A 15,989-nucleotide genomic window follows, 5' to 3' on the forward strand; every position below is an offset into this window, starting at 1 on the left:
GAAAACTACTCTGCCATAAAAACAGATAAATTGGAGGCATTTCCATGTAAATGGATGCAATTTGAGACCATACTCTTAAGTGAAATAAATCAGACTCACATGAGTGAACATCATATTGTCTCCTGGGTGTGAGAAACTGAAAGAGCAAACAAGGACCAAAGTGTACAAGAGATACTGTGAAATGAGAAGAAATTGTTCAAAAGGAAAGAGGAACTAGGCTTGGGAAGGGAAAAGGAAAAAACAATTTAAAAAAGGATAAGATGGAAACAAAGCTTTGTAAATAGGGAAGGGAAGATAGGTTGAAGGGAGAAGAGGGGAATGGGAGAAAAGAGGAATCAAAGTATATCATGTACACATACAAATTCCCTACTATGAATGTGATTATTATGTGTATCTAAATGCACCAATAAACTTAAAAAAGAGAGTCCAAGTTGGTAGGACTGTATGGGGACAGCACTTCAGGAAACACTTAGGCAATTTCTGCCAGAGCCAGACAGAGGCATGCCTGAGACCCAGCAGACATGCCGTCTGTGCTGACCAGAGACATGTAGAGAATGATTCCCAGAGCCTCTTCATAGCAGCCTGAGCTGGACGCACCTGTCAACAGAGTGAATGCGTGAGCCATGGTGTATTCATGCAGTGGATCATATATAACAAGGTCACAGAGCTCCACAGGCTGGGATGAGGGGCTGTGGGAGGCTAAGGTTCTCCCCTAATCTGTGCTGAGGCCCCAGGGGTGTTCAGATGGTCAGCCTCCTATGAGTGGTATACTTATACACAGAGACATGCGCGTGTCATCGCTGCCAGCATGCTGATAAAATGACACCCAGAGATGAGTGCTACTGAAATTATTGAGGAAGGGGCAGGGCAGGACCTGCTGAGGATTCATACACTTAGTGAGCACCAGCTTTTGGCTTCTGGCACCTTGTGAGCGGCAAGCTTCTGAGGTGGTTTAGTTCTGTGTTGTTTCTCTTGGGAGTGTCTGATGCTCCCTAAGGGTGAGGCTGGAGCTCCCCAGGCCCCCAGCCCCCATATGGGGTGTCTGCAGGGGCTCAGGGATGGAGGCCTTTCCTGTGTCCCATGTGAGGGGTGACTCATTTCCCTGCCTAGGTTCTGACTTGCTGAAGATGTCCAGAGATGATCTGGTCCAGATCTGTGGCCCTGCAGATGGAATCCGGCTGTTCAACGCCATCAAAGGCAGGTGGGTGTTGGTTTCTCAGGGAAGCTAGCAAGCTCCTTGCTGACCTTCTTGGCCTGTGGGTGGGCTGGCTGGTGGGGACTGAGCAGCCAGCCAGTCCAGGAGCTGTTGGACGCTTGTGCTAATACGACAGGCAAACTTAATTTTAAATTTTATTTAACGTGAGTGAACTTCACTTTTTATTTTCTGGTGCTGGGGTTCCCATCCAAGGCCTCATGTGGGCTAAGCATGCACTCTACCACGGTGCTAAAATCTTAATAGCCACACACAGACAGGGCAGGGGGAGTGCTTGGGTTTGGAGCCCATGTCTGTCTCTTACGAGCTGTGTGATGAGGGAAGCCTTTCACTCTCCTGAGCCTCACTTTCTCCATCTGGGAAATGACAGTGAACCAAGCTCCCTCAAAGGCTGTATGAGGACAGCATGAGTTCTGTGTGTAAAGTTCTTTTTATTCGGTGGCACTGTGGGTGAAGCCCACAGCCTCGCATGTGGCAAAGCGTGTGCTTTACCACGGAGCGATACCCCCAGCCCGCTCTTGAGGTCTTGGTATGCCACAGGCCGTGGGGAGGGTTATCCATTGCTCTTCTCCCGGGGACTCCTGTGGGGAGTTCTTAAAGGTCCAGTGAGCTAGACTCTGTCCCTTCCTACCCTTCCAGGAAAGGCATCCTGCATCCCTACCCCCATCTTGCTTCTTCCCTGAATCTTTCCCACTGCAGGCTGCACACTGTGTTCCAGAACATTCTAGAACCATGGAGCTCAGTCCCCCACATGTGATGTTTATTTCCTTTCCTCCTGCCAGGAACGTGAGGCCGAAGATGACCATTTATGTCTGTCAGGAGCTGGAGCAGAACCGAGCGTCCCTACAGCAGAAGCGGGATGGCAGCGGTGACAACAGCCTCTGTGGTAAGTGGTGGAGAGCAGAGCCCAGACCCAAAACATTCAGATCCTTCAGCCTTGGCCTCAAGGCCTGGCCCAGCCTCTGCATTTCTGATGAGCATCCAGGCCTTGTCCCCTGCTTTTCCGTGTTGGCCTGTGAGGGACAGGCTGAGTTTGCTGGGTTTCCCATGTGTGCTCTTGGGCAGGGCGTCGTGTGTGGTCTGACCTCACTTTGGGCAGCCGTGCAGCACTCCATTACCCCAGGGCACAGTCTGAGGCTTGGGGAGGTGTTGTCCTGCTCCAGGTCCTCCAGGGTCCGGTGAGTGGCGGAGTCAGGATTTGAACCCATGATTGGCAGAGTCTCCCCAGACTGTGCCCCATGTGGCTCCCAAGGAGAGGAGGTGTCGAGTCAGAGGCCACTGCCCTCACTCTGAGCACTGCTGGTGGCAAAGGCTATGAGGAACCATGTCAACCTGGGGTCCATCCAGTTCTTTATGACCCGGGACCTGATTTGTTTCAGGTATAAAATCAGAAAATAATGAAACTGGCTACACAAGGTTGAAGAAGATAAAAGAAGCACCAGTAGAGTTCTGTCCCACAGAGGGGCCTAGAAGGGAGGCCTGAGCTTCTTCCCAGTCTGAGCACTGGGAGAGACTGGACGCAGTGACTGCATTCTTTGATGGTGACTCAGCCACCTTGAGATCTTGGGAGAGCGGAGCTTGGCGTCACCAGAGCTCTGCAACCTCAGCCACTTAGAAACTATCAGGCCTCTAACCCAGGTTTTGAACTAAGTGTTCCTTAGTGGAGGGAGTGATTTGGGAACCTTGAGTTTAATCCAGCTGTGTTTGCATTTGAGGACCTCGAGTCTCCTCAGAATTGAGTAACCTATCGGTTTGTCCCTGGAGTTTGCTCCTTCCGCCAGCCCTGGGTTTTGTCTAAGGAAGCATTTCCATTGTCAGCGCCGCCGGTATCTCCCAACTTGCTGACCACACTGGGCCCCCTGGGGCCTGCCCTGCTCCCTGGGGGTCACAGTGCTCAAGCTGGGTGTGTTTTGCTTGTGTGGTAGGGAGGAAAGGCCCAGGCCCAGGCTCTTCTGCTGTCAGATAACAACTGTCTTCATATGTCAGGCTGCCACCTGATGCCATCAGTAACCTTTCTAGCCTGGGAAGGATGGAAAGGTGACCTGGGGCTCCGCCTCCCTCCCAAAGCAGCATGCACACCTGGCTGCACGTCAGAATCACCTGATGCCTCCTGCCCCTGAGTGTCCTTGGGTCTGGAGGGGGTCCAGAAACTTCTACGTTTCACACAAGTGTGCCAAGGGAGCAAGGGGAACAGAGAGCCTGGCCTGCCTCCCCTCCCCAAGAGGGTGGACTGCACTGTGCTCAGGGGCCGGAGGCTGCTGGGTGGGCAGGTTTTTGTCCTGCTGCCAGGAACATCCTTATAAAGCAGCAATTGCTTTCTTACAACGGGGTGGAGGATTGTAGGTGGGTACCTGCTAACTTAATGGCCACTTAAAAGGAAGGTGCTCTCCCCTCCTCTTGCAGTGTACCATGCCATCTTCTTGGAAGAGCTGACTACCTTGGAGCTGGTTGAGAAGATCGCCAACCTGTACAGCATCCCCCCCCAGCACATCCACCGAGTCTACCGGCAGGGCCCCACGGGCATCCACGTGCTGGTGAGCAATGAGGTGAGGCTGCTGCCAGCGCAGCCCCCAGGACTGGGGCTTTGGATTTGCGGGAGGACCCTTGGCCAGAAGTGTTGGAGCTTGCAGACAGGTTTCACCAGTGTGCCACCTGCTCAGCCACAGGGGCTGCCTGGAGAGCTAGCAGAAGATCTCTGAGGTCACATCTGGGTCTGGCTGGGTGCCTTGCAGCCCCATTGGCACAAATCCCACCCCTGCCCGCAAACCTCTGAGTCAGGGCTGTGGAAGTCAGAACCGTGCTCTCCCAGAGTAGACGGCAGCCCCAGAGTGAGCCGCAGGGAGGGGTAAAAGGGCTTGGCGGTAGATGAGGGAGCATCTTTGCCTCACAGGAACTGAGAGCAAGGGTCCCTGCGAAAGGGTAAAGGTGCTGCAGCCTACTTGGGTCTGTCCCCAGAAACACCGGCCCTCTGTAGGCAGAAGCAGCTGAGGGCAGAGGGCCCAGGTATTGAATGGGCACTTGGAATTGTACCCACTTTCCAAGGAGTGGAGTGTTGACAGGCTGCTGACCAGGGCAAGCATTCTGCGTACATCGTAGAGCAGATGCTTTTATGTTTGTTCCATCCTGTGCCTTCTTTTCAAATAATAATAGTGACAAGTGGCAGCACATACTGGGTGCTGTGTCTGTCCGCTTTCTATTATCGAAGCCCAGGAGGAGCTATGGTGGGAACCCAGGTAGTCCAGCTGCTCTGACCAGTGGATACCCAGCTTTACTCAAAAGGAGAATGATGCTGGTGGGACCCGGCTCCCAGAAGGCCCTAAGATGCTTCCAGAAACTCTAAAATCCCCTGTGTAGAGGATTAGAGAAGAAACGGTACTGGAATGGGGGCTAGAAAAAGGACAGAAAATATGGGCTGCGGAGATGGACTGGTGTCTGCATCCAGAACTGCGTCCTCTCAGCAGAGTGGCCCTGTGGAAATTCACGCAGTCTCTCTGAGCCTCAGATCTGCATCTGTGGGATGGGAGTGATGATACCTATCTGGCCAGTTGGGGTAAAATGAGAACACTGTGTAGCGGACTGTGCCATGCTAGACACTTGTTTTCAGACAAGATATTTTGGGCGGGGGTGTGTCCAAGCGGTAGTAATCCTCCTGCCACTCATTACAACTGCCGCAGCCCTTTAATCTTCACCAGTTTCATCTTCATCCTGGAAGTTGCCAAGACTGTTTCTTCTTTCCTTTAATTTATAACTAGCATAAGTCAAGCAATATAGAAAGCACGTGGCAGCTGTGGAAGACTTTTTTGGCCTCAGGAGGGCTGACGACAGGTTTGATGTGATTCTGCCAGATGTTTTGGGTGTGTGTCTGTGTGCACGGCCTAGTGTGTGGGGGTGGGAAGGTGTGGGATTTAAAATACACATGAAGATTCATCTGTACACACATCTGCAACTTGCAATTTTTGTAACCAAGTCAAAATTCCTTCCACAAGTTGACATTCACATCCAATGCAACTATTTTTTCATTTGCTCCCATTTTACAGGTAAGGAAAGTGAAGTGCGAAGCTTCTAGCATGGGCGATTACTGAAGAGAGCAGCCAAGAAGGCAAATGTGCCCTGAGCGATGGGCAGTTGTAGCAGCCTGGAAGGCATGTCACAGTGGCTTGGAAGGCATGTTGCCTTCTGTTTCAGAGCAGATTTCTTTTTGGGAAGACAAAAGGCAGGAATGTGAGGAACCCTTGCAATTTCATGGGTCCCTAAGGAAGTTCCTGCCCCCGCCTGCCCTGTGCCCCCGAGAGGAGGCAGTTAAGCAAGTGAAGCAGAGAACAGAACTCAAATGCCACCCTGGCTAAGTAGGTGATTCTTATTCCCCAAAGTCTCCTTGCCTCTTAACCCTGAGTCAATTGGAAACCTTTGGTTCTTAATTGCCCAAAGCGCCGGAGGCAGCCTGGCCAGCCGAGGAGCTGGCCCCTGGGGTGCAAGGTGCTTAATTAAACACGCGAGTTACTGATTAAGCCCGTGTGGGCGCTGCTTCAGGCTTTCTGTGCCCAAGTGGTTGGGCTGGCAGTGGCCCTGGATGGAGCAGGCAGCAATATAGAAAAACGCACTTCATGCATCATTAGCCCGGCAGAGAGGGCCAGGCGTCGGCAGTGGATGAATTTCTAAGATCTGAGGCAAAAATCCAGAGCAAGTAATAGAATGTGGATGCAGTTTTGTTCTGTGTTTTGTGGTGCTGGGGATTGCCACACAAATGCTGTCCCTCTGAGCTATGTTCCCAATGTGGGTTACATTTTTTATATTTGTGAAGGAGCTTTGCTGTTGTGTTGGGTAGTGTGTGGTTTTTTGTGCATGTTTGTGTATGTGGATACTGCTGTATTTCTAATATTCTTGAAATGTCTATCATGAAATATAGCATACATCCCCAGATCTTTTTTTTTTTTTTTTTTTGAGTCATGGATTTACCACATGGCTACATTGCCCAGGCTGGGCTTGAGCTTGGGATCCTCCTGCCTCAGCTTCCCAGAGTGCTGAGATCATAGGTGTGCACCACTAGTTTCTGCATTATATTTCTGAGATTGTGGCGTGCTGGCTGGACAGCTGATATTGGGGCTCTGCTGAGCAGCATGTATGCTTAGATCACAGTTGGTTTGCTTCTGCTATTGACTGACATGGAGTTGCTTTGAGTTTTGTGTCACTATGGAGAGCATTGCTCTGAACATTCTCATGCCTGCCTCTGTGAGTGCCAGAGTTTATTTTGGGCATGCTGTCCAACCTTTTGGCTTGCCTGGGACACACTGATGAAGGGGAATAGTCTTAGGTCACACATAAAATATGTAAAGTAGCTAATGTATATAAGTAACCATATAGTTTTAACTTATTTTCTGAAATAACACAGGAAGGCCCAAGTTTAATCATTAAATAAGAAAACTTAAATAAGAATAATTAGTGGAAATAAATACCTGTCTTCACAGGTGCCCGCATATGAGGTGGTGCTATTACTGGTAATGGCTGAGGTTTACTCACTAAATCGCGTGAGCTCATGTAACATCTGATGCATGTGGGTGCATAGGTTTGATTCACCTGTGTGTGGCAGGTGCAGGAGGTGACATCAGAACTGAGCTATGCCCTCCCTGACATGGTATTCTGTCATGGCCTATGCAGCCCGGCTTGAGCACCATGCATATTGGTCGTTGAAAAAAAATCACTAAAAGTCACATGATAATGTTAAAATTGTGTGGGGCTGCATTACTAGTTGTCCAGGGCCACTTCAGCCCAAGGCCCAGGGTTTGGATGTGCTTGTGGTAAGGCACACGTATTGCAGGAGAAATGTACATGGTCACCCTGCTAGGTCACGTGGAATTTATTCTGAAGGTTTCCACCTCCACCAGATGTGGATATTGCTTTCCATTGCTTTGTTTGTTTTGTTCTGTTTGTTTTGTTTTATTGGTGGTACTAGGGATCAAACCCAGGAATACTTTACCCCTGGGCTCTGTCTTCAGCCTGTTTTGCTTTGAGAAAAGATCTCAGCAAGTTGCCCGGGCTGCCCTTGAACTTGTGATCCTTCTGCCTCAGCCTCCAGAGTAGCTGGGATTGCGAGTGGGCACCATCACACCTTGTACTGGTTATATTTTTAATCCCTGAAACAGCTCCATTTTATAGGTAGGGCCGGGATGAGAGAAAGTTACCAAAGGTCCCTGGGGAGTTCATCACAATGAGGACACTAGGGAAGCCCTGAAGTTATCACTGGTTTCCTGCCACCTCTGCAGCTTCCTCTATATCTAATCATCTTGGGATAGTGATACACTGAGCCTACTCATTGCTAAGCTTAAAAAACAAAATTTAGAGTCATACATCACTTAAACAACTTGACACTTTCTGAGAAATACTTCATTAGATGAACTCGTCATCATGCAAACATCCTAGGCTGCACTGATACAAACCTAAATGGTGTAAGTCATTCATGGTGCATAGCCTCTCCATGCAGCTGAAAGGTGCCGTAAGCATGTTTGAGGCTGCTGCTAGTGAAACATGACAAACTTTCTGTAAGTAGAAGAAACAAACTCTAAAATATCAAAAGATACATAAACGATGGAGGGATTTATTATTTACTATCATCATCAAGTATTAGATATTCTGTATACTAACTGGCAGCATAGGAGGTAAATTGCACCATCACCACAAACATGAACAGTGCATTTGCAGCTGTGTTACTTAGCATAGCTGTACTGTCACAAAGTGATAGACTTTTTCAGCTCTTGTAACATTCTGGCACCATCATTGTATATATGGTTCATTGTTGGCCAAAACGTGGTTTTACAGTACATTATTACAGTGCATTATTATGTGTTGTTTTTTCTCTGTTGCTATTGTACATGTCCATGTTCTATCATATGTCCATTATAGAAATTAGAAGACCCAGTGACACAGAAATTGCAAAACAAATATAAACAAATCTCAGAGTCCCCTAGGGAATGGGAGCTTCTTTTTGTGAGACAGAGTTTCACTATGTAGTTCAAAGTGGCCTTGAACTCACTATATAGCCCAGGCTGGCCTCAAACTCACAGTGATCCTCCTGCCTCGGCCTCCTGAGTGCTGGGATTACAGGTGTGCACCACATTACCAAGCTAACAGAAGCAACTTAACCCCATCCAGACTGCTTTCCATCCTTTGCAGGCAGACTTGTTACTAAATTCCACTGGTGGCACACATCATTACTTTATCTACATTTTTCAGCAGTGGTTGTGTCACCATGTGCCTGACTTTTGTGGATGGTCATTTCTGAATCTGTGCGTGTCCAGGCTTTGGGTCTCATCATTGAACTCATCATTGAAGCAACATGTTTTCTCTTTTACTTTTCAGATGGTACAGAATTTCCAAGACGAATCTTGTTTTATCCTCAGCACGTTGAAAGGTAAAGCCCTCTGGTCCTACCTTGTGTAATGGAAGCATATTATGTGCATCCTGTGGGGTTGTGGAGTGAGCACAGAGCAGCCTGTGTGGGCCCCTCCAGAAGGCGGCCAGCTAGAATATCTTTGGGAAGAAGAAAACACGGCCTTCCTGGAAATGTAGAATTAGTGAGAATGGCCTCAGAGTCACTTTTGAAGGGGAGATCCTGAGCCAGGCAATTTGTTCTCCATGAGCTCAGGGCTAAGTAGAAACAAGATCTGTTTGCATTTTCTTAAAGGATCTCCAGGAAGCCTAAGCATGGAATACAGTGGCCATAAGAATGGATTGAAGACTTTGAGGGGGGACACAAGGATCCACCTGAGCTAGGTATCCTGAGAGAATATCAGCACACCCACTCTCTGCAGTGAGAGAGCTTTGTGGCAGGACAATGTGTCTATTCATAAAAGGCTGAGAATGGCCTGGTGTGGTTTCTCCTTGACACTGGTAGAGTAATCAGATGGGCAGTGTTGGAAGAGAAGACCTGTGACTGGGTCATGGACCCTGAACTGTGATGAGGCCACTTCACTCCTTATTTTGTGAGTCTAGTCTGTATTAGTTAGCTTTCCATTACTGTAACAAAATGCTTGAGACAACTTAAAAAGAGGGAAGGTTTATTTTGGTTCACAGTTGTGGAGGTTCTAGTTCATGGTCAACTGCCCCTATTTTTTTGGGCCAGTTACAAGGCAGCACGCAGTGGTGGGAGAACATGAAAGGGTAAGCTACTCATCTCCTACCAGTGGGAAAACAGATAGGGAGAGAAAAGGAGCCAGAATCCCACAGTCTCCTTCAAGGGCATACCCCCAGTGACATAGCTTCCTTCCACTAGTTCCACATGGGCCTTTGGGAGACATTTCATATCCAAACTATAGCACAGGAAATGAATGCCTTTATGGGCATGGGAGCCCCAGTTTGTCCAAAGTCTCTTTGGACATGGGTGCTGTTACCCTTGGCTATGGTGGAAAGGTCCATTGTTAGAGCGTAACTTGGCAAGACAGATACTAAGGTAGGGTGCTGAAGTCTCTCCTTCCTTTATGTGGCCTTATTTTGGCACCTCTGCTGGTACCCTAATCCTGTGCCTTTTGGGACTCGCAAATATCACAACTTGTGCCTCTATTCCTGTGAAATATGCCTGTGTTTCTCTGTTGCAGCTGAGAGCAATGATGGCTACCACATCATCCTGAAATGTGGACTCTGAGTAGCAGTAGACTCCCAGCCCCACGAACCCCTTGGATGTAGAAACTGCACCACTGCCAGCTGTGATCTTACCTGGCAAGCTGAAGCTAGGAGGGACCCTGCCCACTCCATGAAAGCTACAGACCACCAACCAGCAGAAACCTGTGGACACAAAGTCTGGCATGCAGAAAACTGATGGCTTCTCTCTCCCTTCCTCTCAGCCTCCAGTTTTTGAATGGTTCCTTGTTCTTTTCCCTCCTGACCTTGACATTCTAAAGAGACAAAGCCCCATGTCCCTTAGGTAGAGGCTCATTGGGAATCTTGGTACCATTTGTGTTGTCCCTTTTGATCGCTCTCCTGCCTTCAGAGAAAGCTTTGCCCTGCTTGCGCCGTCACTTCCCTGCATAGCTGGCTTCATGCCCAGTGCTGCTGGCTCTTTAGGGTCATTTTGCCCCATTCTCCTGTCTCATTTTATTTCCCTCTCAGTGACCCTGGTGGGCATCTCTCTCTCCCCATTCTTGGATGAATTGGTGGGAGTGATGTCATTCTGTGCCTTCTCCCTCTTTTACCTTCACCATATTTCTTTTTTTTAAAAAAAGAAAATAACAATATTTAATACACTGTGTATCATCTTCAAAGTAGTTACTCAGAGATGATATTGATAAAAAAGGTTCTCTCTTGCAAAGAAGAAATGAACAGATAATAGCACAAAACTTTCTTTTCAATGAACTAAAAGGGAGTTTCTCTTAGTTTACCATGTTCCTAATAATCTGTTGCTGCAAACCCCAGAGATATGCTTGTGTGTATGTACATTGGCATGATAGACACTGCAGTGTATGTGTCTGTCCTGTCTCATGAATGCTAATTCTGAAGTGACCTAGGAGTTGGGAGGTAGGTGAGAATATAAAGACTTTCTTCAGGTATATTTTTATGAGTAGAGAAGGCATGAAAAACAGATGATTCCTCTTGACCTACTTTGGTATAGTATTTTTATCTCTTAAGCAATCATGGGTAAGCAGGACAAGGAAATAAGCATTCCACTGTATCATTAGATGACCTTGACCATCACAGTATCAGACCCTTTAGCATGGTCTGACAAACTCCCATTTAGAGAAGTCTATGACTGACCACTGGCTAACCACAGTTCCTTAAGGACACTGGATTTTCTACTGGGCAAGGCTCTTGAGTTTTTAATCTTTTTTCATTTGTAGGGGATATGGTTAGGGTACTTTGCATTGGAAAGATTGGGTCGCCTTTCTTAACTGTGGGGAAATATGAGTATCAGTAACTTTGACAGACTCAAGAATTAGGTTTTGTCTTTCCTCTGGGTCTTGGGATCCAGTGATCAGTATGAGCCCAGGGCTTCAGCTCTTTGCTAATTTGGGTTCATCTTGCAATTCCTGGTGAACTTTGTGGCCACCAAAGTATGCTTTTACAGCTTCTAAAATGGAGCTTTTGTGGAATACAGCATAGTGCAAGGTTCAAAGATTGTTAGAATGTGGTATACCTTGTTGTACATATGGGGAAATATATGAGGTCCAGAGGGGCAAAGCCCCCTATGTAATATCACATACCAGGATCTTTCTGAGAGTAAAAGGGATCCATTAGTAATTATATTGGGTCAAGAGTCATGCTACTCCTGCAGAGTGAAGACAGGACCTGACCCTTTGTTTTTTAGGAGAGAAAGAGGGATTGGATTAACAGCTTTATTGACATATAATTCACATACCATGCAGTTCCCCTACTTATAGTGTACAGTTCTGTGGTTTCAGGTATATTCATGGAATTGCATCAATTTTAGAATATTTTCCTGGCCCCCAAAAGAGACCCTGTGTCCTTGGCTATCACTTTCCTCAACTTCCTCAGACCTAAGAAGTCTACTTTTTAGGTAGATTTCCCTATTCTGGACATTCTGTGTATATAGAATCGTACAATATGGTCTCTTACGACACGCTTCTTTTACTTAGTGTGTTTTCTAGGATCAACCATATTGAACGTGTACCAGTACTTCATTTCTTTATAGCACCAAATGACATTTCACTGTATGGATGTACCACATCAGTTGATGGACATTTTGGACATTTCTACTTTTTGGCAATTATGAGTAATGCTGCTATGAACATATTTGTACAAGTTTTTGTGTGGACATATATTTTCATTTCTTTGGGGAATAGAATAGGAGTGGAGTTACCTGTTCATAATAGTAACTCTGCGCTTCACTTTTCAAACAACTGGTGGGATGTTTTCCACAGTAGCTGTAGCATTTCACATTCCTGCTTGCAGACTGCATCCTCACCAACACTTGCTGTTATCCATCTTCTTTATCATAATATCGTAGCAAGTGGTATCTCATTGTGTTGATTTGCATTTCCCTGGTGGATTTTCTTGTGGTTACTGACATTTGTGTACCTTCTTTGGGAAAATGTCTGTCTGGGCCCATTGTCCATTTTTAAATCAGTCTTTCTATTATTGAATTGTATGAGTGGTTGCTATATGTGAGATGCAGTGCCTTTATCAGATAGTGCTTTGTAAAATTTTTCTCTATTCTGTATATTAACTTCAATTTCTTAATAGTGTCCTGTGAAGCACCAAAGATTTTAATTTAGATGGTGTCCAAATTACCAATTTTTGGTTCTGTTGCTTGTGCTTTTGGTGCCATATCTAAGAAACCACTGCCTTATCCAAGGTCAGGAAGAGTTAGGTCTATGTTTTCTCCTAAGAGTTTTTGTAGTTTTAATTCTCACAATGGGTTTTGATTATTCTGAGTTAAGTTGTGTATATGGTGTGGGGTAGGAGTCCAACCTCGTTCTTTAATGTTGGATATCCACTTGTACTAATGGTTGTTGAAAAGACTATTCTTTCCCCATGGAGTTGTCTTGGCATCCCTGTTAAAGGTCCCTGGTTCTTGCTGGATCCTTCTTTGTGGGGCCTGCTACTGCAGTTGGGAAGCTCACCTTTTCTCCCTCTCAGTCTGTGTTTGGTTCCACTATCTTTACAACTGCTTTGCTGTTGTATTCTTGTGCTCTCTTCTTCACCTGTCTCAACAATACTGGATCCACGTCACTCTGTTCCAGCACAGCTCCTAGTCCTGGTGAAAGGTCAAGACTACTCATTTCCTTTTTTGGAATCATGAAGAAACAGAGTTATATGGAAGTGGAATAATTCACTCAAGGTCACGCTTCCTCTTAGTGGAACAATTGGGACTACACTTAATTTTTTGACCCTTAACCCTTCAGGGTGTCTGTAACTGTCATACCTAAGTGATGCCACTACCCAGGCCAAGGGACAGCCAGCTACATTTTAATTCAAAGAAATGTGAGAGCTTGGTATTTTTACTTCATAATTCCAAAAGAAGGTCTAATAAAGGTCTGTTACCAGAAGACTGCTGTTTATCATCTTTCTTTCTTTGACATGCGCGCTGGTGTCAGCTTTCTTTGCCTTCCAGTGGTTATAGTTAAATCTTGTAGCTTGCAAAAGAGAAATACCAAAAGAGTACAAATAGTAATTTAGAACCAAAATGGCTCAGCTGCCTGTTAATTCAGCCACTTTCCCTTCCATGGGAGTCAGATGAGCTAAAGCTGTAGGTTTTATTTTTCATTTATTACAGCACAGAAAAGCCTTAGCACTCTTGTCCAGTGTCTTTCCTGGGAGCTCTGAGTCCAGGGACCTGGGCCTGGTGGGTAAACAAGCTCTTGGTAGGCCCTCTCTGCCACCCCCACCGTGTGTTCTAGGCTTGGCTTCTTGGAGGCAGCAGCTTTGAAAAGTGAACTCCAGGGAATGAAAGATACACCTTGTATCTCAACCCTGCTCGTCTCACTGCCCAGGCTGTCATCTTGAACTGGAAGCTGAAGCTGAGTTCTTTGCTGTTAGGCCAATGGGCTAGCCTGGATTGCAAGGTCAGGATAAATCTTCCCCTGTTTACCAGGTTTCACCTTTAATAAGGAGACAGAGGCTGTTGAGTGGGGAATAATAGGATTTGCTGGGGGAAGGGGCCGTGTGCCTTTGAAAGGAACAGCATGGGGTGAGGAGTTCGAAGTCCTGGCTTGGGGTCCTAAGCGAAGGGTGGCTGTTGCCTGAGTGACCTCTTGCCTAGTCAGCCTCAGCCCCTTAAGCAGAGTTGTTAACTTAGAGAGGGCTTTACCGGGAACATGCTGGAGTCCTGCAGTGTGTCACAAGTTTCCAAGTCCATCGTTGCTCACCGGGCTGGCCTGAGTCACTGAAGCCTTGAAAATCATTAACAACTTGGTAGAATAAATGGAAAAGACTCTTTTCCTGTTGTCTGTGGAACAGAGGGAGAAAACGCCAGGCTTGCAAAGAAGTAGAGAGAGCCAAAAGAAGAGTGGGGAATCTAATGTTTGCACTGCCTGAGGTGCAGCAGCAGGGATGGGGCCGTGACTCAGGGGTCCTGGGCATGCTGCTGGGCCCACTCAAGCTGAGCATGAGTATGTTTGCCTCTGTCTCTCTGTCTCCTCTGCTTGAAAATACAGGTTGGGTGAATGTGACAGATCATGAAGAATTGGCCATTGAGACCTAACTTGTCATATTTCCAGCTTTTTTTTTTTTTTTTGGTACCTGAAATAAAGGATGTGTTCCTCTCATTCTTGTACCATTGTGCAGGTGACAGATCTGTTGGTGGGGTCTGTGCTTTGTTCAGAAAGCCAATAAAACTCATTTGAAAGCAACCCCTGTGGCTCAGGCCTTGAGTTGTTTTGCTTACTAAATTGTTGTAAGAGATCAACTTTACCATCTTTGCCATTTTTAGGTGCGCAGTTGGTGGCATGAAGTTGTTCCCAGTGGGAAGCCATCACTGTCCTCTGTAGAGATTCAGGCTTTCACCTTGCAATAGTGAAACCCTGAACCCGTGAAACACTAACCCCTATTTTCCCTCCCTGGCCCCGGGCAGCCGCCATCCACTTTCTGTTCCTGTGAGTTTGATGACACAAGGTGTGTGATGTAATGGAATTGTGCAGTATTTGTCTTTTCCTGCCTGCCTTAATTTGCAGCGGGTGTCATCAGCCTCTTCTCCCTCTTCAGGGTTGAAAAATCGCCTGTGTGGCCAGGCAGCATTTTGTGTATTGGTCCATCAGTAGATTCTTGGCCTCCACCTTCCGACTATTATCAATACCATGTATATGGATGTGTGCAGACTCCGCTTCCTTTCTTTTGGCTATAAACCTAGAATGGGATGGTTGCATCGTATGGAGTTTCATTTTTTAAAGGAAGTGCCATGCTGTTTTCCAGAGTGGCTGTATTATTGTGCATTCCCACTAGCCCTGCTCAAGAAGGGCTCCAACTTCATCACTTCTTCACCAACACTTCCTGTTTTTGTTTGTTTGGTTTGTTTGCTTTGAATAGTAGCCTGCCCTAAACAAGAAGCCATGCATTTAAAAGTGTGATCAGGAGGTGGGCTGTGGCAGACACTCCCTGTGACACTGGCAATGCGACCCCCACCCCCTTGCCACCTGCTGAGGCCAGGGATGGCACCTCAACCCCCCCTTCCTACTCCAGTTATGCTCTCTGGCAGCCCCCACCCTGCTCAGAAACCTTCCTGCCCAGACCACAGCGTTCCCGAGCTCCTCTGCCCTGCACTCGGCAGGCCCTTCTCTGCTCAGCTTGCCACACACCCCTGGGAGGGGCAGAGTGGGCCCGAGTGGGGGCTGTAGCCTTGGGCCCCTCACTGATGCTTGGTCTTCTCTGGGGCACCGGATGCTCCTGCCCTGCACCTTTGGGGTCTGAAATGAGACCACATTGGTGAAGCAGGGAGCCCAAGGACAGCATTGAGTGGGGCTCCCAGGGAAATGGAGCAGCCCAAGTGGAGCCCTGAGTAGGAAATGGGGTGTTGCCCAGCACCCCAGAGGCAGGCCTTTGGAGCTGAATGAGAGACACCCTGGGAGGTGGGAGTGGTCAGGGGCTACATCAGAGAATCTAGCGATTCTCACAACTGTCAGTGTCACAGTACACACTTGCATATGAGGAGTTTCACAAAATAATACTTGGATTTTTTTCTTTAGAAATGCAGGTCCTAGCCTACTAAGGTGACTTCCTGGCCCACTGGTGGGCTGTGTCCTATTCTATGACACTACTGATATGGGGCCTTGCATACCATATGGGTATGTAGGTATACATGTATGTGCACACATGAACACACATGCATAAGTGTGCA

General features: G+C 47.2%; 1 protein-coding gene across 2 annotated transcripts in view; it reads left to right on the forward strand.

The window, feature by feature from the left end:
• Positions 1–14,508, forward strand: part of Tfcp2l1 (transcription factor CP2-like 1) — a 59,691-nt gene extending 45,183 nt beyond the window's left edge. For both annotated transcript variants that reach the window (XM_005397647.2, XM_005397648.2), the window contains 5 exons: positions 1,111–1,201; positions 1,996–2,099; positions 3,617–3,759; positions 8,567–8,618; positions 9,802–14,508. In XM_005397647.2, coding sequence (XP_005397704.1) covers positions 1,111–1,201; positions 1,996–2,099; positions 3,617–3,759; positions 8,567–8,618; positions 9,802–9,848 — 437 coding nt within the window. In that variant the 3' untranslated portion in view covers positions 9,849–14,508. The remainder of the gene's footprint in view (positions 1–1,110; positions 1,202–1,995; positions 2,100–3,616; positions 3,760–8,566; positions 8,619–9,801) is intronic.
• Positions 14,509–15,989: the final 1,481 nt, after the last annotated feature.

Source organism: Chinchilla lanigera, unplaced genomic scaffold, assembly GCF_000276665.1.
Source record: "Chinchilla lanigera isolate Chin_1 unplaced genomic scaffold, ChiLan1.0 scaffold00058, whole genome shotgun sequence".
Taxonomy (NCBI): Eukaryota; Metazoa; Chordata; class Mammalia; order Rodentia; family Chinchillidae; genus Chinchilla; species Chinchilla lanigera.